Source organism: Hakea prostrata, chromosome 9 (assembly GCF_041222555.1).
Source record: "Hakea prostrata isolate BN-2017 chromosome 9, UWA_Hpros_2, whole genome shotgun sequence".
NCBI classification, from domain to species: Eukaryota; Viridiplantae; Streptophyta; class Magnoliopsida; order Proteales; family Proteaceae; genus Hakea; species Hakea prostrata.
The window spans coordinates 51,840,448-51,867,460 of record NC_142608.1 but is presented as its reverse complement, the minus strand read 5'-3'; the positions used below and the strand labels follow the sequence as shown (position 1 = coordinate 51,867,460).

Sequence of the window (27,013 nt, the reverse complement as noted above, 5' to 3'; positions counted from 1 at the left end):
ACAAAAGGCTTTGCAAATACTTAGAAAATTCTGAAATCATACTAGAACATGATCTATCATTGTTTAGACATCAAAAAAAGAAAAAAGAATGAAAACCTAATGAATTCTACATTAGGTCTTCTTTAAAATCGATCTAAAAATTTCACGGATGAGCCAGAGTGAATGGGGATTCACTCTATAGTAAAGAGGGTAGAAGAAGTAGATTGATACAGTAAATAGAAACGTTCAACTAGGTCTTGGTAGTAAGAGGAATCAATCATAGAAGAGAACTAGTGTAAAATCCGGCCTTATCCTAACCCTGACCCTGCCCGAATTTGATGCTTTTGTAAGCCCGAAGACCCGGAGCGGAGGTAGAAGAGACTTGTGGACCCTAACAGTTGAAGATTCGATGCTTGATTATGAGCCTATGGACATTGACAGTGATGCCCCTTACTTGAGCACATTGTCAATGTTTGGTAAGAATCTGCGCATCGATGAAGATCGAATTAGTTGAAGCACCTAATGGACTCCCGTGCTCAATCCGAAGGTATTTCTTAAAACTAGACTTGTTGGTTGACTTGTAGGAAAAAACCCAACTCAATTCAGATCAGTCTGGCCTTCCAAATCCACATTCTAAGCTTGATGTCAGCCTTGGTCTACTGATAGTCGACCAGCAGTTATTAAATTTGAAAAATAACAAAAATCTTGACCATTTTGACCCTACCTTTTTGGAACTCGTGAATGAAGGTCTACCCTAATCATTGGCACTCTAGAGAACGAGGAGTGACATTCCCTAGGCTATCTCTTGGTTTTTGTGAAGAATATTGGCTCTAATCATTAGCTTTCCATCTCAATCATTGATTCAAGGTATGGATTCTCTTCTTCTTCTTCTTCTAATCTACTCAATCTCCTATTAATTACTACTCTTGGGACCATGGCTAAAGTGCTGCAACCTTACAAACACTTGGCCATGAGCTTCCCCTTTCATTTCCATTAATCTCACTTCATTCTTGCCATGATATACTTCCATTATGATTACTTACATTGCAACTCCATGATTTCTTTCATTTCAACCTATTATTTAATTCAAACTGAGGTATAGATGTATGTTAGATCTGAATTACTATTGATTCATGATTCTAAATTAGTTCTTATCATTCCCTTAATTGAATCCCCATCATTCCTTGCAATTACAATGAATTCCAATTCAATTCTTGATGTTTAGCATATAGAACATAGGGTTTCGATTTGGGTATTCATAATTGGACCATTGGATCCTGATAAAATTTAGTGTGTAGTGTCCTCATATTGCCATGATCATGCCCTCCAAGTTTCATATCGATCGAAGCACCGGATGATCAGTTTCGGGCCAAATCTTCATTTCTGCCCGTTACTGTTTGCTCTGGTCGACTGCTTGGTCAACTGACAGTTGACCAGCCAGTTGACCAAGATATGACAGCAACTCTGTACTTGGCCGAATTGCTTCATTTGACCTCCGATTCGATTGTTTTCTTCTCTAATGTTGCTTGTGTGTTGTCTAGGGTACAAACACTGACTTTTGGGCTATTATTGGTGATTATTGGTATTATTTCCAACTCGATTAAGGTAACGACAGCCGTTACCCTAAGTACACTGACTATGCAAATCTCCTTCTACTTTGGGAACTTGGTAGATATATTTCATTAGTGTACTTCTTAGCCATGTATGACTGCTGTATGCACTTTATATTAGAATTTCTATGTTACAGATCATTCAGAATATCATGCTTAACTATTCTTTATAATTTCATATATGACTGATCATGTGGTATTATGTCTTGGTTTATATGATGGATTATCAATCATGTATGATATGATGAAATTGAGCATATGAATGATTAAGTATGATTTGGGATTGGGGAGTGTCCTATTGACACTTCTATCCTTGGACATCGGAGGGAATAGTATGGGATGTTCTCCAAAGGTGTCCACCGACGCTTTCCCGAATTATTGGATGACATACATAGGATTGTCTAGGTGTATGGCTAGGACTACCCTTATTGTATCAAACCCGAATCGGAAGGGTATTGAGACCAAACGATCTATGGTAGTAGTGTGGATTTGTGGGCGCTCAAGACCGGTAACCATCCCGTGAGAGGACATGAATTGCATTGCGGATACCTGAAAGGGGCCATTTATTGGTAGGGTTGCAAATAGCTAGACTTGGGCTCACAGGCAGCCCGAGACCGGTGAATCATATCCGTGAGGGGACATGAGAGCTTCTCGTTTGCTATTTGTGGATGACCAATAAGGTTGATGAGTCCGTAGTTCGAGTTGGTTGTAGCCATAGGATACGCTGACTCTAGTGTGAAGGATACGGAACCGAGTTGGTTGGTGCCATAGGGGAAGTATCCGGATCTGACTTGATACGACTGAGTAGATGACTTGCATTGGGCTAGGCTTTGCCGTGACAGGCGCCAATACTTATACCAATGGTGATGTGAGAGAGTGGTGACCAAATCCCCAACCATGGTTTCTAATGAGGACTTTACCCAATTACCCCGGCAGACCCAAGATATCCTGTATGATTGAGGGGGAGTGACAGACGACCTAAAGAAGTATGGGGCTATGGCTTAAAGCATGTCTACCATAGAGACTAGCATACTTAGAGTTAGAATCATATTGCATTATTGTTTCATATCATCTTCCATCATATCGTGACTCGTATCGTATGATTTGTGTATTGTGGAACGACTTGCCTTGCTAAGTTCTTTCGAACTCATTCCTTTTGTACGATTGTTTTTAGATTATTCTGCAGGTGGAGACTATCCTGATGGTCTAGCCTTCAAGACAGACCCGGATCCCTCACACTACCATCCGGACAGTGGCTACTACGAGGATCTTGGTGATTGTGCCGAAGAGGACTATGTTAATTTTGTACCAGGGCTAGCCCCTTGGTGGTGTGGGAACAACAGTGTTGGGTCTTCTTTGTCTTTACTTTCGAGGAGACGCTTTATGTGATAGAGAAGACCATTATATGATTGCCCACCCCTTGTTTTGTTAAACTCTAGATATATAATTGACTGTCATTGATTTACCCTTTAACTTTTGGACATGTAATTAACTAGATTTGACTACTTTTCCGCTGCTGTTGAGGGAGTGACTCTTGATCGCTCTCTCCCTTTTTGAGATTTCCTAATATACTTGATACCTTGTGATTTTTCCGCACTCTGATTTGGTTATCTATATTTAATTCATTTTGATCTCTTAAATTGCTTTACCTTGATTATGTTGTTCGTGATTATGTTATCATGTTTGTGGGAGGTATGGCCCCTCGATCTTGATCCTCGGGCTGTGGATTACATTCCCGGGTATGCCAGATAGGGTACCGGCTGGGTAGATATGACAACTAGAACAGAGAAGATGAATACTAACCTTTAAGAAAGCAAATCGCAGTTCAGAAACCTTGACGAGGCTTGCAAGTATGCTTCCCTAGATGTCCAAGAGGGTTAGGACAAGACAATAGGTGGCTTGAGAGTCTAGCTGCAAAGAGCTAGGCCAAGATAGCAGGTTGCTTGAGGGCCTATTTCCAGGCCATGGAGTTCACCAAGGGTAGAGACCTTGTATTAGCTAGGCAAGTCCCGACACGTGCTAGTCCGTGCCAATGGTTGTGATGTGTGGATGGAAGGATGTTGAGTGTGCAAGCCTAGTGTAGACCTACTATCCCTTGATCCTGGTTGTGGTGCATAGAGTGGCCCTAACCCTATACGCCCGGTTGTGTATGATTGGTTCGTGGACTGAGAGACCATCCCCAAGGATTTGTTATTCATTAAAGCATGATACTTAAGTTAGAGACCTGCAATATATGTATGATGATTGAATGGCATGTAAGACAGCATTGCATGCATATGATTATGCTTGTTCCTCCTCACAAGTTGGGTGGAACTCACTCCTCGTGGATTTCTCCTGTTAGACAGACTTAGGATTCGGAAAACCGGGGGCTAGGGAGACAAGTGTAACTTAAGATGCACTTGGGTTAACTTTTGCTTGTACAACCTCAAAGACAGATTTGAATACATGTAATAAGATATCTTAAGAACTAAAAGTTGATCTAACTTTCATTTCAAATTAAAAGGCTTGTATCCTGTTTATCTTTGTTATGGACATGTGGACGTATGCTATTTATGGTACTACATTGGCAGATCTAAGGGTGGGCCTGTGCGGGAATCCCGTGCCAGTGAGTAATTCTGGATAGCCCCCCGGTCGAGATGTTAGAGAATGAAAGATACACATTTATCGAGTTTCAATCACGTAAATTGGTCAACCCATCAGGGTGGTCGTATCATACTACCAGAGTGCATCAATAAGGAAATCTCAAAAAACAAATCATCCAGGTTGCCCACCAAAACAAGTAAGTCTGGATCAATATTCAAAGCCTACTACAAGAACTTGAATTTTTTTACTTTTTTTCTTTAATGTAAAGTTCATAAAGATATTTTCCCTTATTTATGTGAGATTAATGTACATTAATGCAATTAAATGCGCAAACACATACGTCTCTGTGCGTCATGTTCCGGCCGTTTTATAGAGAAAGTCGACAAGTTCCTCGATAAAAGGTCTATCCCTTTCGATCTCATTTCATAATCAGAGTTCTTTAAGGTTGCAGTGGAGGATTCTTTCAGAGTTTCAGTTAAGGTCTCCTTCATAGGCTTGTTCTATTCTTCTTCTTGTTTGTTTTAATAAGTTCTATACCCATATTCTCCACTATAAGTTTTTTTTTCTCAGAACTCTATATCTGTTTCTTTTATTCTTTTTTCTCTTAAATTATTTGTGTTCATGTACGGATACAGGTATAAAAGATGGATGTGCAGCAGACTACTGAGAGCCTCAATGCTTCATCCCCATCCACAAGTAAAAGCTTTAGTTTCTCATTCAGAATATTTCCTTAAGTGGCTGGTCACTGATCTCTTCATATTTTGTCATCGCAGGCCAACAACGCCGAAGAAGGCATACAAGAACCCTTGTGCATCTAAATCCTTCCAACCAGATGGTTGGCCCCAATGCTGATAAATTGGCCACATACATTGGCATCCTTGCCAGGACCCCTACTCTAATACCATTAAACTTTCCTGACTGGAGAAAAGTCCCCATGCATCAAAAGGATGAAGCTTGGAACATGATCAAGGTATTGTGGTATCATATTTTTGTATGTTTGAGGTGTTTGTGTTTTCACACAGGTTTACTTAAATTTCTAATAATTCAACCTTACATAATAGAAAAAGTTTAATCTGGAGAATGATGCACGACGAGTTAATCTTATGAGTTTGGGCCAAAGCTGGCAACATTACAAATGTTCTCTGTATATGAAGACAAGAAAGGCATATCCTAATTTACATGATGCTCCTCGTCCTACATATCCTGTAGACATTCCAGCAGAACAGTGGGCATATCTCATTCAGATATGGACTTCTGAGCAATGGCAGGTAAAATGTATATGATTTCTTTTTGTCAAACAAATAAGTTGATATATGGGTTTTTTCTCAAACTTAAGATGAGTTGAATATATGATAGGAAAAATCAAGAAAGAATAGCTGGAGAGCAAGGCAAGCTATGCCTCATGCAAGTGGTAGAAAGAGCTTCGCCAGAAGAAAAGAAGAGTTGGTAAGCTTCTTAATTGTGTGTAATTACTTAGAAATAGAAGCTATTATTATTCTTTTTCCCCTTGTATGATTACTCATACATGCTTGTTCAGCGTATGCAAAATCCAGATGGTGAGGAACCTTCTATGGTTGAACTATTTAAGGACACTCATACAAGGAAAGATGGAAGCATAGTAAATGAAGCTGCACAAGAAATGATTGTAAGTGTTTGTATGTTATCGAAAAATATTATGTTCAGTAAGAATTGTTGTTGTATGGCTACATAAGAAAATTGTTTCTCCGGGTTCTGCGCTTGCAGAAGCCTTTGGAGTTGCCTTTTTGTTATTTGTAGATTGTCTTCACTAATATGTTTTACAATATTTGTTCATAGGAAAAGTTAGAAGGGAAGGTGGAAGAACAGCCAGTTGATATGAGAGGTAAAAAAGCTGTACAGGACGGGATATTTCTGCAAGTGCATGGCCCAGAAGTACATGGCCGAGTTCATGGTGCTGGCTTAGGTGTAAAGCCAAGTAGTCTTGGCGTCACACCAAAAAAATTTGAGACGACACAACTGATAAGACACTTGGAAGAAAAAATTGCAAAGTTGAAGAGAAAAAATTGTGCTCTAAAAGCCGAAGTAGCTTCTCAAAAACGATGTCTCTGCAATAGAAATAGGGGGAAGTGATAGTGATCATAGCTCCCAAAGGTCAATGCAATCCTGTAAGTTAGAAAATTATTGAATTGTGTTGATTTGTTTACTTGGGTACCATATAATTAATCTTGCTAATCTATTTCATGATTAATTCATATATTGTGCTTTGATGCTTTTGTGCAGTGATGTGAAATGGGAGCTTCTACCATTTGATGGTCTAGTGTAAATGCAGATGTGTTCAGCTTTGGTCCTGGTTCCTTGCTTGAGTATAGTTTTTGGGATTAAGACATCCATGAATTGAGATTAATTGTATTGTTGGAATCACCGATTCTAGAGTTTTTGGTTTTGGATGGTTGTTCTTTCAAATTTGAGCTTTGATGGTGGGTTGTACAGTCTTGATTCGATCTAGTCTAACAAGATCAATTCAATGTTCTATTCCAACTTCATGATTCTTGGTCGAATCTATCAATTTGGATTGGAATTTGTCATGATTGATCCTAATCTAATCATTGACAGATTACCAATTCTAGGGTAATTATATCAAGAACATTAGCCTTTCAAGTTTGAATGCTGAATTAGGATTTTTAGTACTAATTCCAACCCTGTTTGATATGATTTGGATTTGAATTGGCAAAGAGTAGTTTAATCTGAATCCTTCTTCAAATCAGTAGAATTATTTCCAGTTGTGATCAATTTTAGTTGTTATAGAGCAGTACAATTAAAGGATTGAATCATTGGACTCTTATATTTGAAGGATTTTCAAGACTGGTTCTTGCTATTGTGCATATAGAATTACTCTCACTTGCCATTGATTAGTCTCTGCGAGCAGAATTAGAAGATTACAATTTAAAACTACTAATGGGTCAAAAGTACTTTCTGAGAACAGAATTAGTGCCAAAACTTAACTAACTGCATTAATTCATCTAAAATCGTGTATCTTTGGAACTCTCATTGACCTAACTCACCTATTCTCATTCATCTCACATCAATCATATATGCCAATAGGAGTTCAGAGTTACAAAGATCTTGAGTCTGATCCAACCCCTTAAAGAAGTGCAAAACTTGAATTCCTTGCTGCTTTCTTGCGACTCTTATCTCTGTAGAAACAGATGTAAATTTTCTCAGAGTTGGTCAAGCAATGGTGTCCACCAACTCAAGTTTTTCTTCATCTGCCGCTGATATCTTTAAGCGTTCAGAAGCTTTTTCAACCTACAATGTATTCAATGAACTCTTAATGAATTGGAATAGAGTCCTGGAGTTGATCAAATGAGGAACATTTTCTTACCTCTTTAGTCCAGTTAGTTCTTGCAGTCAAGATGATGAGGGTTACTGTCTGAAGAAACACTCCAAATATCATTCCCCACCAAATTCCCTGGAAAAGATCATTTATCATCAGTTTATGCATCATGAAGAAAGTTTTAATGCCATTATTGGATCATTCAACAACTTAACCCTCCTCTACTTCAGGAGGTCTAAAAAGAAAGCACTAGTGAATGAAAATTGATCTACCAGCTAGAGAGTGAGAAAGAGATTACCGCCACTCCGAGGCTTGTTTTGAAGCCAAGAACACATCCAATTGGAAGACCAATGATGTAGTATGTGCTTAGGTTGACATAAGCAACTAATGCTTGCCATCCACTTCCAATGGCAACCCCTGAAATTCCAAGTGTTCTGAATGATCAAATACTGTAAAGCCAACATGGGCAAAACAAATGCTACTTTTATGTAACAGAGACCCAGACAACACCAGAAATGGATGTCTATTTGTATATGAACATTGGTAATTGTAACATGAATAGTAAGGCACTGGGCATAGTTGGAGCTCCTTGCTCCATAGTGAAGGCCATAGCTAGAGGCCAATTTTATCCTAAGATGAACACTAAGTAGTGAAAGCTCACTGCAGAAGCTCAAGAAGCTCATGAATTTCAGGTTTGTTACCTGAAAGTATGGGTTGAATTCCATTTAGAAATACAGAGATTGCAAGCAATGGAGTCAAATTTGAAACTGCATCAATAACTGTATCGTCGCTAGTGAAAGCCTTGCTTAGTGTAGTGCGACATATCAACACAAATGCACTGAACACGATAGTGATCAAGATGCTCGTTGCATTGACGACGATCACTGAGAATCTCGTTACCTTGGCATTACCAGCCCCAAGCTCATTTCCAACTCGAATACTGCATGAGCAAAACCATTAATGAATTGAAAGGGGAAAGAGGTTATTGACTGTTGATTCAACTATGGTATCTAAACACACACCTGGCTGCTGCACTCAGGCCTAACATAAACTGCATGTCCCAGTTTAGGTAATTCATGCTGAAAATTTCCAAAACAGCAAAAAAGAGAATGTAAGTGCACCAAAGAAGAAAGCCATCTGTGGAAACAAAGGAATGTTCCCAATTGCTGTTATAGGGATTCATCATGTGTTGACACAAAAAATGAATGAAAGTGAATGAAGGACATGACAATACCAGATAGAAATGGAGTCAAGTGAGATAGTAGGGTCAGGAAGCAGTCCTGATATAAGCACAATTCCCTGGTTGTACCATATCTCCAAACTGCAATAACAGATTTCCTCTGAAAATTAGCAAGTTAACCAGCAAAGCAAAGTAAGCAGAGGGCTTTCACTTTAGCAACACTAGCCCTGGCAATTAAGCTTAGTTTATTCTTGGCTAGGTTAGTTTGCAGTAGCCTTTATAGTCAATATGTTAGTTACTCACCACAACATCACAGCAGATGCAAGTGTCAGCTTCAAGTAAGCCCACAATCCTTTAAAAGCCTTCATAGAGAAACCTGTCCAAGTTTGCTTGCAAGAGGGGCTCAGAAGTATATAACACCCAGTCACAAATACAAGTATCCACCAAGACAAACTCAATGTAAGAGCTGCTCCTAGGAGGCCAAATTTCACCACATCCACAGCCAACCATGTGAGAAGAATATGTAGCAGGAAGATCCCAAGAGATATATAAGCTAAAGGGTTTACAATATTCTGTGCTTGTAGGAATCGCTGCATAGGGCAATAAATTGCAAATGCATATAACTGAGGGAGCAATCCACGAGCGAAAATCTGTCCTTGTGCTGCTATGCTATCAGATTGACCGATGGCTTTTAGGATTGTGCCTGAGTACCAATAGATAAAGGATAGGAGAACAGATGCTCCCAAATGCAAGATTATGGCCTTCTGGCAAACAATTCCCAGGGCACTATACTTTTTTGCTCCATATGCCTGGCCACACACAGTCTGCACTGCACTTGCCATGCCCAACTGAAGAGAAAAGGAGAAAGTAGAAACAGGGGAAGGAGGTGTTAGGAGACATGGTGAAGAAATTCAAAAATTTAATAGCCAAATTGAATTAGTCTTCATAGACTCTTTTAGGTACATGATTTACTTCACATACTTAGCTTTAAAAAGCTCTCTTGGATTAAGAAGTAAGAGCTAGCAAACTTTAGTCTGGTGAAACAGGGGAGGATCCTTTATAACAACCAAAGAAAGTAGGGTCAGGGGTCAAATGGGAACGTAGGACATTTCTCATTGTGATGTTTTGTGGGTATATTTTTCTTCTAAATGGTACTTTGCATGAAAATCTCACACTATATTTTTTTTGCGTGATTTTTCAATTTCAATTTTGCATTTCTCTTTTGTCATCATCAAAGCAGTCACAAGGACAGTGGGCCCATAGGCCCTAGGGATGGAGAAAGTACAAAAGTATGAGACCGAGACCTCTTTGATCTTGTTGTCTATACAAATAAGCTGCCACCACTGTGCCAGAAGCATATTCACATTTTTGCATTTTAGTTGAAGAGAAAATATTAAATACTGTTGATCAGAAGGGACCATATTCTCTGTCTAGAAGGGTGGCCCCTGTGCCACACGGGGCCAATGAGAGTGCCTGTGGGAGCACCAATAGAGTTGGTCTTCAGCTTTTTATGGAGGACAAAGTGGCTATTTTATCTCATGCTATGTCTAAAGGGACAGTTTTCCTATGTAGCCTTACCTTAGCAATATATTTTTTTTAATTGCTAAGAGACTATTTCGGTGCCTTGACCTCAAACTAAGACTATGATTCACCAACCATTGCGACAAGGCCCGTCCCTCATCTAAGGGCTTCATTTCCTAAATAAACTAGTTATAAAAATGGAAAAGCTTACCAGCAGTTGACTCAGATCAATGCCCAACAGAGAGAGACAAGAAAGCAGAGCAGAGAGGTTTGAGGAGTGTGTGTTTCCTTCAAAGCCAGGTAGTATAAGCCATAAAGATAAGCGATTTTTGTGTCTTAATATACAAAGAAGAGGATCGACACAAACATGACTTGTTGATTATCTTTCATTTTGCGCACGTGATAGCTGAACCCAGAAACCAGTAAAGAATCGAAGGGCCCAAGGTATTCTCAGTTCTTGGGTCCTTGGGTAGATAGAGAGCACTCATAGAGAGAATAGATAAAGAGAAAGGAAAATAAATTCAGAGAAACATATTTAAAAAAGACGGAAATTGAAAAGAAGACACTCACCATGATACCATAAGCAAGACCCTGAATTCCCACATTGGCAATGGAGGCACCAGCAAGCTCCAAAGCACCAAGATGACCAGTGAACATCTGGGTTATCAAACTAAGCATGAAATTGAAGATAGAAACAGCAATTGATGCACCAGAAAGATACCAAAGCAGTTTCGACTCCCACCAGACAAGCCTTGGTAACCATTGAATAGGCACAGGATCATGTTCCAATAACAAATGTTCCACTGCTTCTGAGGATAGCCCAGAAACCTCAACATTGCCATTGATGTCTTGCAGCAATGGCTGAGCGTGGGTGGTGTCATTGTAGTCGCCCATTGAATATTGCTTCTGCTGCTTAGTAAGATTACTGGGCTTGACCAAGTGAGAGTGTGAAGCTATGTTTCTATATACCAAGTGTTTGATATGTATTTAATGGCTGCCTACCCTTCTAATCTGGATTTGGTTTGGGGGTCAAATTGATTAGTAGATACAGCTTCTTTCTTGTGGAAGTTTGTTCCCACCTAACACTCTTAGGATTTGAACGGAAATTCTTATTTCAACTTTAAGATATTGTTCAGGAAGAGCAGTTAGGATCGTTTTCCTTTTCAAATCTACTCTATTTGGACACTTCTCTCGGCAGATAAGCTGATTGGCAGTTGATACTTAAATGCACTGCAACTCATCAAGTTGGATTCCATACATATCAACGTGGCCCACTTCTTTGTTTCCAAATTTTCCTTATTGGAAGGAAAAGATTTCCGCACATGATAGCATGAACTACGTTTATATTTTCTTGAAGTTTTCTATTATATGTACATCCCATGTATTTCAAATTATATACCAATTTGTATTTTATTGGCCAAATAATGGAGTTTAGATTTTATGTTATTTTTTTTCCCACTCGAGTGCATCTCTCATTCAAAATTTTATCTCACCATCCATCTTGCAATAGGTGGGCCCAGAGTGTCTGTGTCAGATGAGTTCAGATCATCTCCTCGACACAGCTTTATAACCACAAACTACAGGTTGACCCACAGGATTAGGTGATGAGATTTTAAATTAAAAAAAATTATTATTATTTTTTACTTGTGGGTCCTACATAATGTGAAGCCGTCGGGGGAGCACAGAGTGTTCCCTTGACGGGGAGATGATCCTGACTAGTGTTAGGTAGGCCGAGAAATTTCAAATCCCAAATAATGGGATTAAGTGGTGACTCGAGGTCATCAAATTTTGTAAATTCCCTTATTCCTCTCCTTTGATCTCAAACCCTTTTCGTTCTAACTTTTAAAAGAAAAAATAATAATAAAGAAAAAATAATAATAATAATAAAGAGAGAAAAACTATTTCAAACTCTTTTAAGCAATTGTTTAACTTCTTTTTTATTTATAAAAAGACTTAAAGCTGCTACGTTTAAGGAGACATTCATAATAGAAAAATTTTAAAGGATGTAAATATGATAATTTACAAATCCATGGAATATATATGTAATTTTTTCTATAAATTATATTATATAATTTTTCTTTTTAATTAGATATTTACGTAACAAAAAGTACTCAATCTTATCTCAAATAAGAAAACAATAGATCAATTCGAAAAATAACAAGAAACTTAGGGTGCAGGAAAAATTATATTGATTTATGAGTATTACAAATTACAGCCAAACCCACATCCATTTCTGCTTCTCCGTTTGATTGTAAAGGACATGAAATTTAACTTTTGGATCACAAAAATTTATGCTTTCCAAGCCATAAGGATCATCATGCTATGCTGTTCACCAAATCAAGATTTTGTTCATCATCAGATTTCTTCAAACGCTCAGCTGCTTTATCAACCTACACAGCACAAGCATCACCATTGATTATAACTCAATCAAAATTTGTATCTTAACCTTCAAAATTGGAATCAGAAAAATCCTGGCACATTACCTCCTTATTCCAGTTTGTTCTGGCAGTCAAGATAATTAGGGTTACTGTTTGTAGAAATACCCCAAGTATCATTCCCCACCAAATCCCCTGAACAACAAATCAAATCAAATCATCAAAAAAAATCACTGTGAAAACCAAAATGATTTATATGGGATAGAGAGAGAGAGTTCTTACAGATACTCCTAAACTTGTTTTAAAGCCAAGAAGACACCCAACTGGTAGACCAATAATGTAGTAAGTGCTTAAATTGACATAAGCTACTAGAGCTTGCCATCCACTCCCAATGGCCACTCCTGATGAGATTCCAAAATTATTAATTAGCAAGAGATTGTTAAGTTCCAACTAATTAGCAACATTAGAATGCTCAATCAACCTGAAAGTATAGGCTGAATTCCATTAAGGAATATTGAGATCGCAAGTAATGGAGTCAGTTCCAGAACTGCTTCAATAACGGCAGTATCAGTGGTAAAAGCCTTGCTTAAGAAGCTCCGACATATCATAACAAAAGCGGTGAAGATTGAAGTAATGATGATACTAGTAGCATTAACGACGATCACAGAGAACTTCGCAACCTTTGGATGTGCACCACCAAGTTCATTACCAACTCGAATACTGCAAGACCCACAAATTTTTTTGTCAATAATTGAATTAATAGCAAAAGAGTAAGATTAAGTTGATGAGTATATTTTGATAATCACCTGGCTGCTGCACTGAGGCCTAACATAAACATCATGTCCCATGTCCAATAGTTCAAGCTGAATTTTAGTAAAAAAAAATAGACAAAAAAGGCAAAGGTGAGTGTTCAATCTTCATCTACCAAAAAAAAAAAAGTATTCAATCTTCAAACAGCCCTTGATGGGCTGATGGGCCGATGGGCTGATGGGCTATGGGCCAAAACTACCCAAACTTGCACCTATAAATTGAAAACTGAGAATGTTGAAAGAAAACTAGGAAATACCAGATGGATATGGAATCTAGTGCAATTGTTGGATTGGGAAGTAGACCAGATATAAGTGCCAGGCCCTGATTGTACCATATTTCCAAGCTGCATTTTCATAAGAAAATTAATCCAATGATTTATTGAAGAAGAGAGAGAGAGAGAGAGAGAGAGAGAGAGAGATTATGGTTGAAGAAATACCATAGCATAACAGCTGATGAAAGTGTAAGCTTCATATAAGACCAAATCCCCTTGAAGGCCTGTTTAGAGAAGCCAGTCCAAGTTTCCTTGCAAGATGGGCTTAAAAGTATATAAAGCCCAGTAAAAATTACCAACAGCCACCAAGAGAAACTCAGAGCAAGAGCTGCCCCTATAAGCCCATAGTTCAAAACAAACACTACCACCCATGTCAGCAATATATGGAACAGGAAAACCCCAACTGCAATATAAGCTATGGGGTTCACTATGTTTTGAGCTTGCAGGAACCTCTGCATTGGGCAGTTCAGTGCAAATGCATAGACTTGAGGGATCAATCCTCTTGCGAAAATCTGGCCTTGTTCGGCGATGCTATCGGATTGACCGATTCCTCGAAGAATCGCGCCGGAATACCAATAGACAAATGAGAGGAGAAAAGCTGCTCCTAGATGTATTATTATGGCTTTCTGGCAAATGATACCCAAAGCTGAATACCTCTTTGCTCCATAAGCTTGTCCACACACAGTTTGTACTGCACTAGCCATACCCAACTACAGAGAAGACATAAAAAAGAATGAGATTAGAAAATCAAAGAAGAAAGTTAGCTTGATAGGTGCTTTTACCTACTTTGTTTATCACTATAGATAGATTAAAAACTGCACTGGGCTTTGTGTAAAACCGCCTTAGGGAGTTGCCCACTTGCATCTTTTTTTTATAAAGAAACAGTAAAACCAGGTAGCTGGTTCATATGTTTTCTTTTGGAAAAGAATCAATTTGAGTCTTGAATGCATTTTAAAATCCATTTCCCCCTTTCATTCTGGCTTCAATTACATCTAACTACCAGTCTTTCCCTTTAGTGCTAACCTCAACCTTTTACCCAAAACAAAAGAAAATGGTAACCTTAATCCTTAAACATAATATTTTAATTCTGGGCCCTCAATCCTATAACTGACAAAAAACCATTTCAATGTATCTTTTCATTTCAGAATGAGTGGGTATGTTTCTATTGATATGTGGAACCTATTTTTTTATTTTTTTGGGTAAAGAATCAATGTTGATCACTACCAACAAAAGTTGTACCAAAAGAACTATTAACCAAACTTTGTTTACTTCTAGGGGTATCTTTGTGTGTCCCTTATTACGTTGATTTTTGTTAATGTAAGGTTATTCGATCGGTAAAACTAACATCTTTTAGTAAAGAAGTCGTGGATCCGACTCTTGTTGATGGCATATGTAAATACACCCTTATACTGCAAAAAAATAATAAATTAAGGATTGTATTAGAGGTACCCATCATGCAATAGTAAAAGTTTCTTACTAGTCCAGGTGAATTTCCTATCAAATTGGTAATCTGACTTTAAGGGAATCCAGCTACATACGCGCAAGTCAAGATACAACACCGGAAAAGGAGGTGCAGAGTGACTTTTCTATTCATTGTCTTCACGTTAAAAGACTTTTCTCTAATAAAGGAAGACCAAATGCTAATATTTCACACTAGAAAGAATATCAATGACCAAAAAAACAAAAACAAAAACAAAAATTAAAAGGGCTTCTATTAAATAATTTTAAAAAATCCCCCCGCCAATATTATAAATACTTTTTTTTTTCTGTAAGAATTTACAAACTTTGACTACATCCTCAAGGTATGTGTCTTTGTGTAATTCAAGAATATTCAAACTCTTGACCTTATATTATGAGATATTGGTCTTTTGCCAACTAATCAAGGGTACCAACTAAGCAATCCTTGATTGAGGTTTTTTATTCTTTTTAAGTTGGAAGGAAGCACCCAATGAATGCCTCTGAAGAAGAATCATTTCAAGGGACAAGAGGTCACAAATAAGCATTTATAGAATTTGAACATATTTTGTGAAGCTCATGGCAGTAGTAGGAGAAGAAAGGAAGAAGAGAGGTAGAAGAGGAGAATAGAGCAAGTGAGAGTTACCATAATCCCATAAGCAAGACCTTGGATTCCCACATTGGTAACAGAAGCACCAGCCAACTCCAAAGCTCCAAGATGACCTGCAGCCATCTGAGTGACCAAACTAAGCATGAAATTGAAAATAGAAACAACAATGGATGCCCAAGAGAGAATCCACAAGAGTCTGGACTCCCAAGCAACAAGACGAAGCCACCATCTGTAAGGCACAGATTCATACGACAGTATCTCTTCTACAGCATCAGAAGACAACTTAGCCAACTCAGGCCGGCTTTGTCCGACCAGCAAGGGTTCATGGTAACTGTCGTGTCCCATTTAACACACCCAATATCCAGAAATCTCAAAATCTATGCAGAAAACTGATGAGAATGAATTGGAGCTTGATGAGGTGACGAGAAGCGATCAGAACTGAGACTTGAAATCAAGAATCGATTAACTGTGTACTTAAATGAAGTCGATCCTGTGTCCAGCTACCCTTCTGAACTCCCTGGGAGTTACCAACCAGTTTCAGTTTTGGGGTTAAAGATGGAAAGTAGCGCCACTTGTACTTCATTAATTCCAGAATTGATTTCTCGAAGGTCTTCATACTTGTATTTTTTTTTTTTTTTTTTTTCATGGAACAAATTGACTAAAGACTTGTACACCACACAGTTTTGAATGTGTCTTCTCTATTTGAAGTTTTTCTTTTTATATTGTAGTCATGATGGGTCCCTTTCCAACTAACCAAAAGATTCTACTTTGTACTTTGCAGCTATCTGATGGGTAAAATAGTAATTTAACATGAAGTGGTGATTCAAACCTTTGCAGCTTGAGAAGGAAGATATTTTATGTTTTCTTGAAGAAGGAAGACATTGACTCTTTTGGCAATAGAAAGTGACGGTGTTTTTCACCCGAATAGAGTTTTAGAAAATGTTTTTTTCATTCTTAAATTCGTGGATTTTAGGAACTTCGAAGATTTGTTTTTTTTTTTAAATGAAAACAACTATTAAGTCAATCAAAATGGACGTCTCACCGAGATACACGGTTGTAGAGGCGAAGGTGTAGAGCGACAATTGATTTTATGTTGTGGCTCAGACCAAGGATGGTAGAGGACCTTCAGCATCCATTGTTGAATAGGAAGCTATACATGATGGTTTACTTTTAATGTCTTATATGCATGTGTCCAGGGTTTTTGCAACTACTAACTGCCCGTTTGTGTTAGATTATTAATAAAATATTTTACATAATTTAAAGTTTGGTAATTATTTTCAACAATAGAATCCATTTGAGTGAAGAAAAAACAAAAACAAAAAAAAAACAAAAAAACAAAAAATATCTTACTAAGTAAGTCTTTTTTGAAATCTGACCATCTTAAAAAGAAAATTACTTGTATAAGAACATTTTTATATAGAGTGGATGGGGATATTACATATACTATCGATGAGAGTCAAAGCAATAGCCTCTTCACCAAGGGCGGAACCAGGATTCAATAGTGGGGGGGGGGCGAATAATAAAAATTCAGATTGGGGAAGCACGCCTACATATATTTTGTGGGCCCACATATATTTGACAAAAATAGATAAATTATTAATAATGGTATTTTTTTTTTCAACAAGATATAGATAAATTAAAGCATCAGTTAAAAAAAATACACGTGACTTTAACCCTAAAAAATTTGCAAACAAAAAAAAGTTTAAGTAAGAGATGCAAACCAATGGTAGTTAGTTACCTTACAATTATAGACATTTTATTTACAATATAAAATCAAATAATAAGAATTGCAAAAGAAATACAAAAACGAAGAATATAAAATCAAATAAAGAATAAAATAAAAAATAAGTAAAAGAGAATAAGTAAATAAATTGAAAAAGAGAAAGAGAAAGAGAAATTAATTGTGCAGAAGATTTTTTCCCAAATTTTCCTTAATCCACACTTATAGAAAAAATAAAAAGAAAGAAACGGAAGAGAATAAATAAAAAGAAAGAAACGGAAGAGAATAAATAAAAAGAAAAGAGGAGATATGAAAGAATAAATAGGGATTGAGGAGTTAATTTCCATTAGAAATGACATTATAAATATTTAATAGGGTAAATATTACTTACCTCCCCTCTTAACTGGACAAATATCACTTACACCCCCTCTTAGTTGGATAATATCACTTACCTCCCCTCTTACCTAGCAAATATATCAAACACCTCCCCTCTGCTAATTTTTTCGGTTAAATTTAACTTTTACCATTAAATATTTTTCTAAAACCCCAAACTACCCTTAGCTAAAAATCTTTTTTATTTTAAATTCTAAATTACCGTAATCACCCTAACACTTAAACTACTAAATCACTATCAATTAAAATAATTATTAAAACCAAAACACCATAGTTAAAATCCAAATTATATTAAATTATTAAAAGTTCAACATACCTTTTTTTTTCAAAAGAAAATTATCAAACAATTAAAAAAACCCAAAATAGTAGTACGTGTTTAATTTTATCAACATACTTTTTTTTTAATTGCATTTTTAATTCTACTTGTAGTACGTGTTTTTTTAATTGTTTGATAATTAAAAAAAAAAGGTATGTTGGGCTTTTAATAATTAAAGATTTAGGTTTTAACTATAATGTTTTGGTTTTTAATAATTATTTTAATTGAGGGTAATTTAGTAGTTTAACTGTTAGGATGATTACAATAATTTAGGATTTAAAATAAAAAAAAAAAGATTTTTAGCCAAAGATAGTTTGGGGTTTTAAAAAAATATTTAACGGTAAAAGTTAAATTTAACCAAGAAAGTTAACAAAGGGGAAGTGTTTGATATATTTGTTAGGTAAGAGGGGAGGTAAATGATATTATCCAATTAACAGGGGGTGTAAGTGCTATTTGTCCAGCTAAGAGGGGAGGTAAGTGATATTTATCCTATTTAATAATATATTTTTTTCAAAAATTTTCCTTAACCCACGTTAGGAGAATAAATAGGAAGATAAAATGTGAGAGAGAAGAGAGGGGAGAATAAATAGGAATTGAAGATTTATTTTTTAAATAGGGATGACATTTATACCTATTATTTTACCTTTAAATTTTGTTTTCAAATTTGGGAGGGGGAAAATAGTGATATTTCACATGTGAGAAGAGAAAAAAGCTGGAAAAATGAATGAAATTAATATAAAAAGTGAAAAACCTAAGCAAATAATAAAAAATTTTAAAATCCGGGGGGCCATGGCCCCCGGCCCCTTAGTGGGTCCACCCCTGCTCTTCACTAAGAAGTGTTGAACATTACCAATCGAGCAACTCCGATAGTTATTGATTGTAGTATACTTCCTTCCTTTATGGGAGACCATTTTAATTCATGGGTCCAATAGGAAGCTGCCCATTCGAACATTTTAAATATTACAATTCATCTATTTTATCCTAAAAAGTGTGAATCAAGAGTAAAATAGTAAACGTTTGTTAAGGGTGCAATTTTGGCCCTTGTGGCCCTATCTCGCCCCGCCCTGCTTTACGCCCGAATAGAACATGGGCGTTAGACTTTGGCCCTGAGGGCATGTTAGGGCCAAAAAATTCTAGCCGTGAATTAGGGCCAAGGGCGGTTTAGGATTATTGTTTGTCCTGCTCTACCCAGCTCAACCTTCCTCTGATTTTTTGCCTTGATCCTAATCTTGATTTTGGCCCTAATGCTAATCCTGATTTTATCACTGATCCTGACCCATTTTGGTCATGATTCTGACCCTGACCTTGACTTTAACCATGGACCTCAACCTAATATCATCTTTCATATTGACCTTGATCCAAGTCCTAATTTTGACTCTAAATCACTGGGATCCAGTGAGTCCACTTAGTTTTATAATATTATTTATTTCTTTTGTTGTTATCATTTAGTAAAAATGAATAATTTATTTTTTTTCTTATATGTTACCATGAAAAAACAAACTAAGTTGTTTGTTACACCCTACATTCTTATTGAACGTATTTATGTAAATATTTGTTGATTTACTTAGAATCATAAATCTAATCGACTTAATTAGGGTGTTTTAGATCAAAATTCTAATTAAACTGTGGTACATTTTAAATGCTATAAATTTAGATAAAATATTGTTAGTACTAACCTGAGGCTTTTTTGACAAAAAAGATAAAACACCTATGGCATTCTACGATCAAAATTTCAATTAAGCTATTCTATGCACTTTTTAATTATCAAAGCCAAACAAGTTTAAGTGAGTGAAAATATGTGTACTTGCTTCATATTGTAAATGATAATTTAAAATCTATTTAACTTATTCTTGCATCAAAGTGTGATTTTTATAGATTGACAATCTTAATTTAAAATATTTAAGTAAAATTTTAAAATAGAAGGTTATTATAAGGAATTTAAATGACATCATCTATAAATTATTTTTTGATATGATATAATATATTAAAGGGTAATTTTCATCTGGACCCCTGAAGTTTGGTCCAAGTCACTTTTAGTCCAGTTTAAGTTTTTTTTTGCGTATGGCTCCCTTGTAGTTTAAAAAATGATTAAATAAGGACAAATTTAACAAAAACTGTTAGTTTGATAATTTTTGTGACTAAAATACCCCCTTTTTTTTTTGATTTATTTGTTTTAGTTTTTTACCTTTTTTTAATAAGTTTATTTCTTTTATTCTTTTCTTTTATTCAAAGAATAAATGTAAAAATCTCATTTTTTACGGTGAAAATAATCTCTTAACACCTCCCATTCTCTCCGTCTTCTCCGTCGTCGGCCAAGAAATCAGCAACTGCTCGAATTGGTGCAGGAGCAGCCCTACTTCAATACCACAAGAGCAGTTGAAGAGAAGGAGTGAGAAGTTAGATTAACGTAAAAACCCTAAATTGTTTTTTGTTTTCAAGTTCCAAGAGCTCTAATGGCAAGATTTTGAACACTGTTTTTAAGGATTTAGTTTGGCCCCGCTTTTCACTGTGTGTGCACATGCACATGGAAGCTAGTGGGCAACAAACAGTACACAGTGAATGTGGGAAAATTATTATTTACTTCGCTTCTCAAACCTGCCATGGCTTCCTTCAAAGATCTCTTCTTCTTATCATCTCGCATCGGAAGTTTGCGTTCGCAAGCAAGAGCCAGCTAGAAGAACAAAGAGGGATAAACACCCGTCGTCATCACTCTCGCCAAATATGTTTCAACGCAGCACTCAGTCTGGATTTCGTCAACAACTGTCCGCACCCTCGGAGCCTCAGCTGGAATGTTAACTTACCTGTTTGCAGGGATTGGATCGGAGTGACTTGCAGTCCTGATAACTCTCGAGTTATAGCTCTTCGATTGCCTGGAGTTGGATTTCAAGGTCGGATTCCTCCTAAACACTCTTAGTCGCCTTACGGCGCTTCAAACCTTAAGCTTCAGATCCAACGTGTTCTCTAGCCTCTTCTCTCCAGATTTCTACAACCTCACAAAGCTATCATTCCTGTATCTTCTGTTCAACCACTTCTCGGGTCCTAAGCCCTCAGATTTCTCGGCTTGGAAAAATCTTACTATCCTTAATGTCTCCCACAACACCTTCAACGGCAATATACCTTATTCTATTTCGAATTTGACTCAGCGCACTGCTCTAGATCTCGTAAATAACTCGCTTTCTGGTAAAATCCCTGCTCTAAATCTCCCCAGTCTGCAACAATCAGACCTTGCGAACAATAGTCTGACTGGAAATGTCCCAATGTCTCTTCAGAGGTTTCCCAATTCGGCTTTTCTGGGTAACAATGTCTCTTTTACAAATACTCCCTTCTCCCTCCCTGTTGGTGCACCTCCTTCTCTTCAATATTCTCTAAGTAGTTCTAAGCTAAGCAGATCCGCGTTACTTGGTATTATAGTAGGCGGATGCGTTTTGGGTTTCTGATTTTTGCTTTTGTACTAATCCTTTGCTGCTCGCAAAGGAAAAGCTATTGCTGGGAAAGTACAGAAGGGCACAAGTTCACATTCTTCATGTATCAAATGAGGTTAACAGAGACTTGGCCGGAGAGGAGAGCGCCCTTGTGGTATTGAAGCAAGGGCTGCTCCTGCACCAACTCTGTGAGTTTTTTCCCAGCCGAGCAGTTGCCGATTTCTTGACCGACGACGGAGAAGACGGAGAGAACGGGAGGTGTTAAGAGATTCCTTTCGCCATCAAAAATGAGATTTTTACATTTATTCTTTGAATAAAAGAAATAAATTTATTAAAAAGAAAGAAAAAAACTAAAACAAATAAATCGGAAAAAAAAAAGAGAGGGTATTTTCGTCACAAAATTATCAAACTAACAGTTTCTGTTATGTTTGTCCTTATTTAATCATTTCTTGAAACCACAGGGGAGCCATATGCAAAAGAAAACTTAAACTGGACTAAAAGTGACCTGAACCAAACTTCAGGGGATCCAGATGAAAATTACCCATTTTAAAATATTGTCAACCATATTAATTGTTGATAAAAATGATGCATTGACCTCCAATGATATGAAGTGTCTAATTATCAATGACACTTTATGATTTGTCTTTTAATATCAATGTCACCATAAAACAAATCAAAATATTAATTGCACCTCTAAGCAATCCCTACCAACATAATACAATTTAATAAACAAAAACAATCCAATAGCATAAAGTTTTTTTATTTATTTTGGAAGTGGGGTTCATCCTAAAGCTTACAAGCGCGCATCACGATTTACTTCCTCGGGGGGAGCTTTATATTAATGCCACCAAGTGGGTGCAAACCCAAGACCTCCCCTAGGGAAGTTGGGTCTTTAACCGCTTTAACATACCACATTTGGCAAGCATAAAGTATTTATTATACCTTGTTTATTAACACCCAATCATTTTTACCCAGATGAAAGTAAAAATATAAATAACAATTACCTTAGGAAAGAGACTGACATAAGTTTTTTCTTTTAAATCAATTTTTTCATAACAATACCAATAATCTTGGCCAATTTCAAACTGAAAAATAAGATTGTTATTAAAAAAAAAAAAAAAAAAAGCACTATGAATACATTCTACCAATGATTATTTGTCAATCACTTTGCAAGGTGATTTCATAGTCACTTGATTAATGAAACAGATATACAATATATATTTGACTATAGTGTGTATATCTTATATAAAAAATTCCTTTTGGCACTCATTTAGAAAAAGAAAAAAAATTAATATCTTTATACATTGATTAGGCATATATTAAAAATAGAATAGTGAAAAGTATAAAATTCTAGGCACTAACATCGTATTGTATTTGTTAGTCACTTAACTATATAATACTTTATAACAAACTAATATTTTTATATATTAGATGGTTCAAATTGAATAACATGTTAGATTATGCATTTTATCAAATGTATATGACTATATATGATTTAGGGTAAAGCCAATTAAAGTCATGGCTGATTTGGGACAAGGTCAAGGTCAAGGTCAAGGTCAAGGCCAATCAAGGACAGGGACAGAAACAGACAGTTATAAACAGGGACAAGAACATGACCAATTAAGGACAAGGATATAGATAGAGCCAATTAGGGAAGGCCAACCTATCCCAACCCTGCGCAATTGAGAATAATTAGGACAATAATAGACATGGCTTGGCCTTGTAGGGCTTAAGATCAGGGACAAGAATTATATGCCCGGAATTAGGGTCAAAGCGAAATAAGTTTAGCTAAAAACATATAGGGTTGGAATTAGAATTAGAAAAGCTCAGCCTAACCCGATCCTATTTTAGCCCTAATGTCTTGTAATAACACTTGGGACTTAGGACTAAAGGTGGGTGGTTCTCTTTTTTTCTCAAAGGTGGGTGGCAGAAGAGAAAAACAACACGTTTTATTTTGTGGGGGTGAGGGAGAATAATTGATTTTAGGGTAATTTTCATCTGGACCCCCTGAGTTTTGGTCTATGTCATTTTTAGTCCAAAAATACTGAAATTTTGCATTTGCCTCCCTTGTAGTATAGAAAATGTCAATTTAAGGACAAATTATGACTTTTATGACCAATTTGCCCTTATTCTTTTTACTAAAATTTTTCCCAAATTTTAGCAAGATGGATGAAGGGATTCCGCCTTCACCCATCTTCTTCATTGATTGGGTTGAGCACAAACAAATTAGTAGAAACTACCAAACAATATACACGTCAAATTCTGTTGGGATTTTATCCTCATAATCCCAACTCTATATTTGTTGAGATCAACGGTTGGGTCTTCGTTGGTACTACAACTCCTAACACCACCGAAGGAGGAGAAGGATTGGAGCATATTCTTCAATTTCGTCACTGTAGAACGGAAGGTACTGTCGTTACTATTATTCTACAGCCATACACTCTCCCACCTTAGCCCATATCTCCTTTTCCACTACAAATTTCCCTTCCCTCTCTTGTTGCAACACTCACAGAATTTCCATAAATTTGATTTAGCCTTGTAACTATTTATTGCTACAGCATCTTAATTTTATTGTTTCTATTCACACAGGAGATGTTGATTTTTCCATTACTTTAATGAAAGTCCTGCTTATTCCAGATTGCAGCAGCAAAACAATTTCAAAATTATTTTAGAAAGAACCGCAATTAGGATTCATGTAGAGAAACCGAAGCCTTCTCCAGATAATATTTCAAAGAAGAAGGGTCAGTGGCGGACCCAGGATGCAATAGTGGGGGGGGGGGGCGAAGAATGAAAGCTAGTAACTTTCCTATTTGGGGTCCCACAGCTAAATTATTTTATTAAATTAAAGAATAGACCCACATATATTTTGTGAGGCCCACACATATTTGAAAAAAATGATAAATTATTGATAATGATATTTTTTTTTCCGACAAAATATAGGTAAAATTAAGGCAATAATATAAAAAAGGGTAAATATCACTTACCTCCCCTCTTACCTAGCAAATATATCAAACACCTCCCCTCTACTAACTTTCTTGGTTAAATTTAACTTTTACTGTTAAATATTTTTTTAAACCCCAAACTACCTTTGGCTAAAAATATTTTTTTAGTTTAAACCCTAAATTATCGTGATCACCATAACAGTTAAAATACTAAATTACCCTCAATTAAAATAATTGTTAAAAACCAAAATACCATAGTTAAAATTCAAATTATCTTTAATTATTAAAGCCCAACATACCCTTTTGATAATTCAATATTGAAATTGCATTTTGATATCAAGCAGTTCGTATTCTTTTAGTTGTTTGATTAAATAAAAAAAATAAAAAAGGGCATGTTGGGGTTTTAATAATTAAAGATAATTTGGATTTTAAGTATGGTATTTTGGTTTTAACAATTATTTTAACTGAGGATAATTTAGTATTTTAGTTTCTAGGGTGATTAAAGTAATTTAGAGTACTTTAAATTTAAAAATATTTTCAGCCAAGGGTATTTTGGGGTTTTAGAAAAATATTTAATGGTAAAAATTCAATTTAACCGAGAAAGTTAACAGAGGGGAGGTGTTTGATATATTTGCTAGGTAAGAGGGGAGGCAAGTGATATTATCCAAGTAAGAGGGGGTGTAAGTGCTATTTGTCTAGTTAAGAGGGGAGGTAAGTGATATTTACCCTATAAAAAATATATACACATGACTTCAACCCTAAAAAGTTAAATGCAAACCAAAATTTTCTTTGGTAGGATATGTAAACCAAATTTTTTTTTTTAGGTAAGAGATGCAAATCAATGGTAGTTAGTTACGTACTAACTATAAACATTTTATTCACAATACAAAATCGAATAACAAAAATTGCAGAAGAAATAAAGAAACATATAATATAAAATCAAATTAAAAAGAATAACAAAATAAAAGAGAAAAAAAGAAACAATAAATAAATTGAGAAAGAGAAAGAGACTTAATTGTGGAGTAGATTTTTTTCCAAATTTTCTTAAGCCACGCTTATAGAAAGGGAAGAGAATAAATAGGAAAAAAAGAGGATAGAGGAGAGGAGATAAGAGAATAAATAGGGATTGAAGAGTTAGTTTTTAATTAGAAATAACATTTTGATTTTTGAATACCTAATAAGATTTTTTTTTCCTAAAAATTTCTTTTAACCACGTTTATAGAAACAGAAGAGAATAAATAGGAAGAAAAGATGAGAGAGAAGATAGGAATTGATGAATTAGTTTTTTTATTAGGAATGACATTTATACCCATCATTTTACCTTTAAAAATTGTTCACAATATGGGGGGGGGGGGCAAATAGTTACATTTCACATGTGCGAAGAGAAAAAACCGAAAAAATTAAAGGAATTAGGAGAATATGCATAAAATTTTAAAAAATCCGGGAGGGGGGGCCATGGCCCCCTCCGGCCCCCTTCATAGGTCCGCCCCTGAGAAGGGTTCAAGATCGATGAAACAGGAAGTACCAAAACCCAGTGATCTCCCCCAGGAAGTGATCAGTGTTAAAAACCCATTCGTTAGTTTTGAGGAAAGAGATGAGATTTTAACGCGATCAATTTTCTACCCGTCTCCTCCGCTGAGTAGCTTGCCTTTACCTAAGTTCTCTGTTAGGCCAAAAATAAGCGGTAATGCTGGAGCCGGAGGGGTTGACGCCGGTGCTACTAATGATCTCTGGCGACTTTTGCGACTGCTGTGATTGGATGATGGGGGAGATACTTGGTTGGGACTTCTCAGTACATATATCTTGAAATCAAGGGTTATTGTTTGATGAAATGGTTGATAGAAAATGTGTTACCCTGTTTTTCAGAAGAGGTGCGTGGTTAGGGTTTTAGGTAGGCACGAGTTTCCAGGTGGGGGGTGTGTAAAAAATTTAAATTAAAAAAAAAAAAAGGGCAAATTGGTCATAAAAATCATAATTTGTCCTTAAATTGACTTTTTCCATAGTACAGGGAGGCAAATGCAAAGTCTCGGTTTGTTGAACTAAAAATGACATAGACCAAACCTCAAGGGGTCCAGATGAAAATTAATTAAAAAAAATTATTAGGTAATAATATGTCTTTGGGGAATAAGGGTTTTAGTCCTTTGCGGCCATCCAGCGGCTGCTCCAGATGGCCGCCACACGTCACCAGAAAAACTTAAAACCGTTGGATTTAATTTAGAGTTTTTAAACTGTTTTCCCCTTAAATCGGATGTCAAGCGGCTGCTCCAGATGGCCGCCACACGTCACCAGAAAAACTTAAAACCGTTGGATTTAATTTAGAGTTTTTAAACTGTTTTCCCCTTAAATCGGATGTCAAACAATTCGGTTCAGATGAGTGAACCGAATCGTAAACCAAGCCGATAACTCATTAAAAGGAAAAAGAAACCTGCATCGTCTTCTTTCTTCCACAATTTCCATTTTTTCCTTGCTCTCACGGCCACGGCAGTCAGAAGAAGTCAGCAGTCAAAGCGAGA

At 36.3% G+C, this 27,013-nt stretch overlaps 3 protein-coding genes across 3 annotated transcripts; 1 reads left to right on the top strand and 2 right to left on the bottom strand.

Moving 5' to 3' along the window:
* Positions 1 to 4,816: 4,816 nt before the first annotated feature.
* LOC149005486 (uncharacterized) lies at positions 4,817 to 6,281 on the top strand. Its single transcript, XM_089135920.1, has 6 exons — positions 4,817 to 4,868; positions 4,946 to 5,142; positions 5,234 to 5,440; positions 5,529 to 5,618; positions 5,710 to 5,817; positions 5,988 to 6,281. The coding sequence occupies exons 1-6, from the start codon at positions 4,817 to 4,819 to the stop codon at positions 6,279 to 6,281; spliced, it is 948 nt and encodes a 315-aa protein (XP_088992046.1).
* Positions 6,282 to 7,339: 1,058 nt separating this feature from the next.
* On the bottom strand, positions 7,340 to 11,140 carry LOC149005485 (protein DETOXIFICATION 41-like). Its single transcript, XM_089168201.1, has 8 exons — positions 10,757 to 11,140; positions 8,969 to 9,513; positions 8,720 to 8,806; positions 8,508 to 8,564; positions 8,187 to 8,425; positions 7,784 to 7,902; positions 7,534 to 7,620; positions 7,340 to 7,457 (listed from the first exon to the last, which is right to left on the bottom strand). The coding sequence occupies exons 1-8, from the start codon at positions 11,078 to 11,080 to the stop codon at positions 7,380 to 7,382; spliced, it is 1,536 nt and encodes a 511-aa protein (XP_089024327.1). The 5' UTR covers positions 11,081 to 11,140; the 3' UTR covers positions 7,340 to 7,379.
* A 1,184-nt stretch (positions 11,141 to 12,324) lies between these two features.
* Positions 12,325 to 16,188, bottom strand: LOC149005484 (protein DETOXIFICATION 41-like). Its single transcript, XM_089168200.1, has 8 exons — positions 15,744 to 16,188; positions 13,808 to 14,352; positions 13,628 to 13,714; positions 13,368 to 13,424; positions 13,043 to 13,281; positions 12,844 to 12,962; positions 12,670 to 12,756; positions 12,325 to 12,576 (listed from the first exon to the last, which is right to left on the bottom strand). Exons 1-8 carry the CDS (start codon positions 16,050 to 16,052, stop codon positions 12,502 to 12,504), a joined length of 1,518 nt encoding a protein of 505 aa, XP_089024326.1. The 5' UTR covers positions 16,053 to 16,188; the 3' UTR covers positions 12,325 to 12,501.
* Between the last annotated feature and the right edge of the window lie 10,825 nt (positions 16,189 to 27,013).

Bases quoted from the DNA above. Each gene is read 5' to 3' on its own strand.
- LOC149005486 (XM_089135920.1), top strand. From the start codon at position 4,817: ATGGATGTGCAGCAGACTACTGAGAGCCTCAATGCTTCATCCCCATCC. The intron at 4,869-4,945 runs GTAAAAGCTTTA...TTGTCATCGCAG, and splicing joins TGCTTCATCCCCATCCACAA to GCCAACAACGCCGAAGAAGG. The intron at 5,818-5,987 runs GTAAGTGTTTGT...ATTTGTTCATAG, and splicing joins AAGCTGCACAAGAAATGATT to GAAAAGTTAGAAGGGAAGGT.
- LOC149005485 (XM_089168201.1), bottom strand. From the start codon at position 11,080: ATGGGCGACTACAATGACACCACCCACGCTCAGCCATTGCTGCAAGAC. The intron at 8,807-8,968 runs GTGAGTAACTAA...CTGTTATTGCAG, and splicing joins GCATCTGCTGTGATGTTGTG to TTTGGAGATATGGTACAACC. The intron at 7,458-7,533 runs GTAAGAAAATGT...AATACATTGTAG, and splicing joins GAACTAACTGGACTAAAGAG to GTTGAAAAAGCTTCTGAACG.
- LOC149005484 (XM_089168200.1), bottom strand. From the start codon at position 16,052: ATGGGACACGACAGTTACCATGAACCCTTGCTGGTCGGACAAAGCCGG. The intron at 14,353-15,743 runs GTAACTCTCACT...TCTTCTCTGTAG, and splicing joins GTCTTGCTTATGGGATTATG to TTGGGTATGGCTAGTGCAGT. The intron at 13,425-13,627 runs GTATTTCCTAGT...ACTAAAATTCAG, and splicing joins CTAGATTCCATATCCATCTG to CTTGAACTATTGGACATGGG.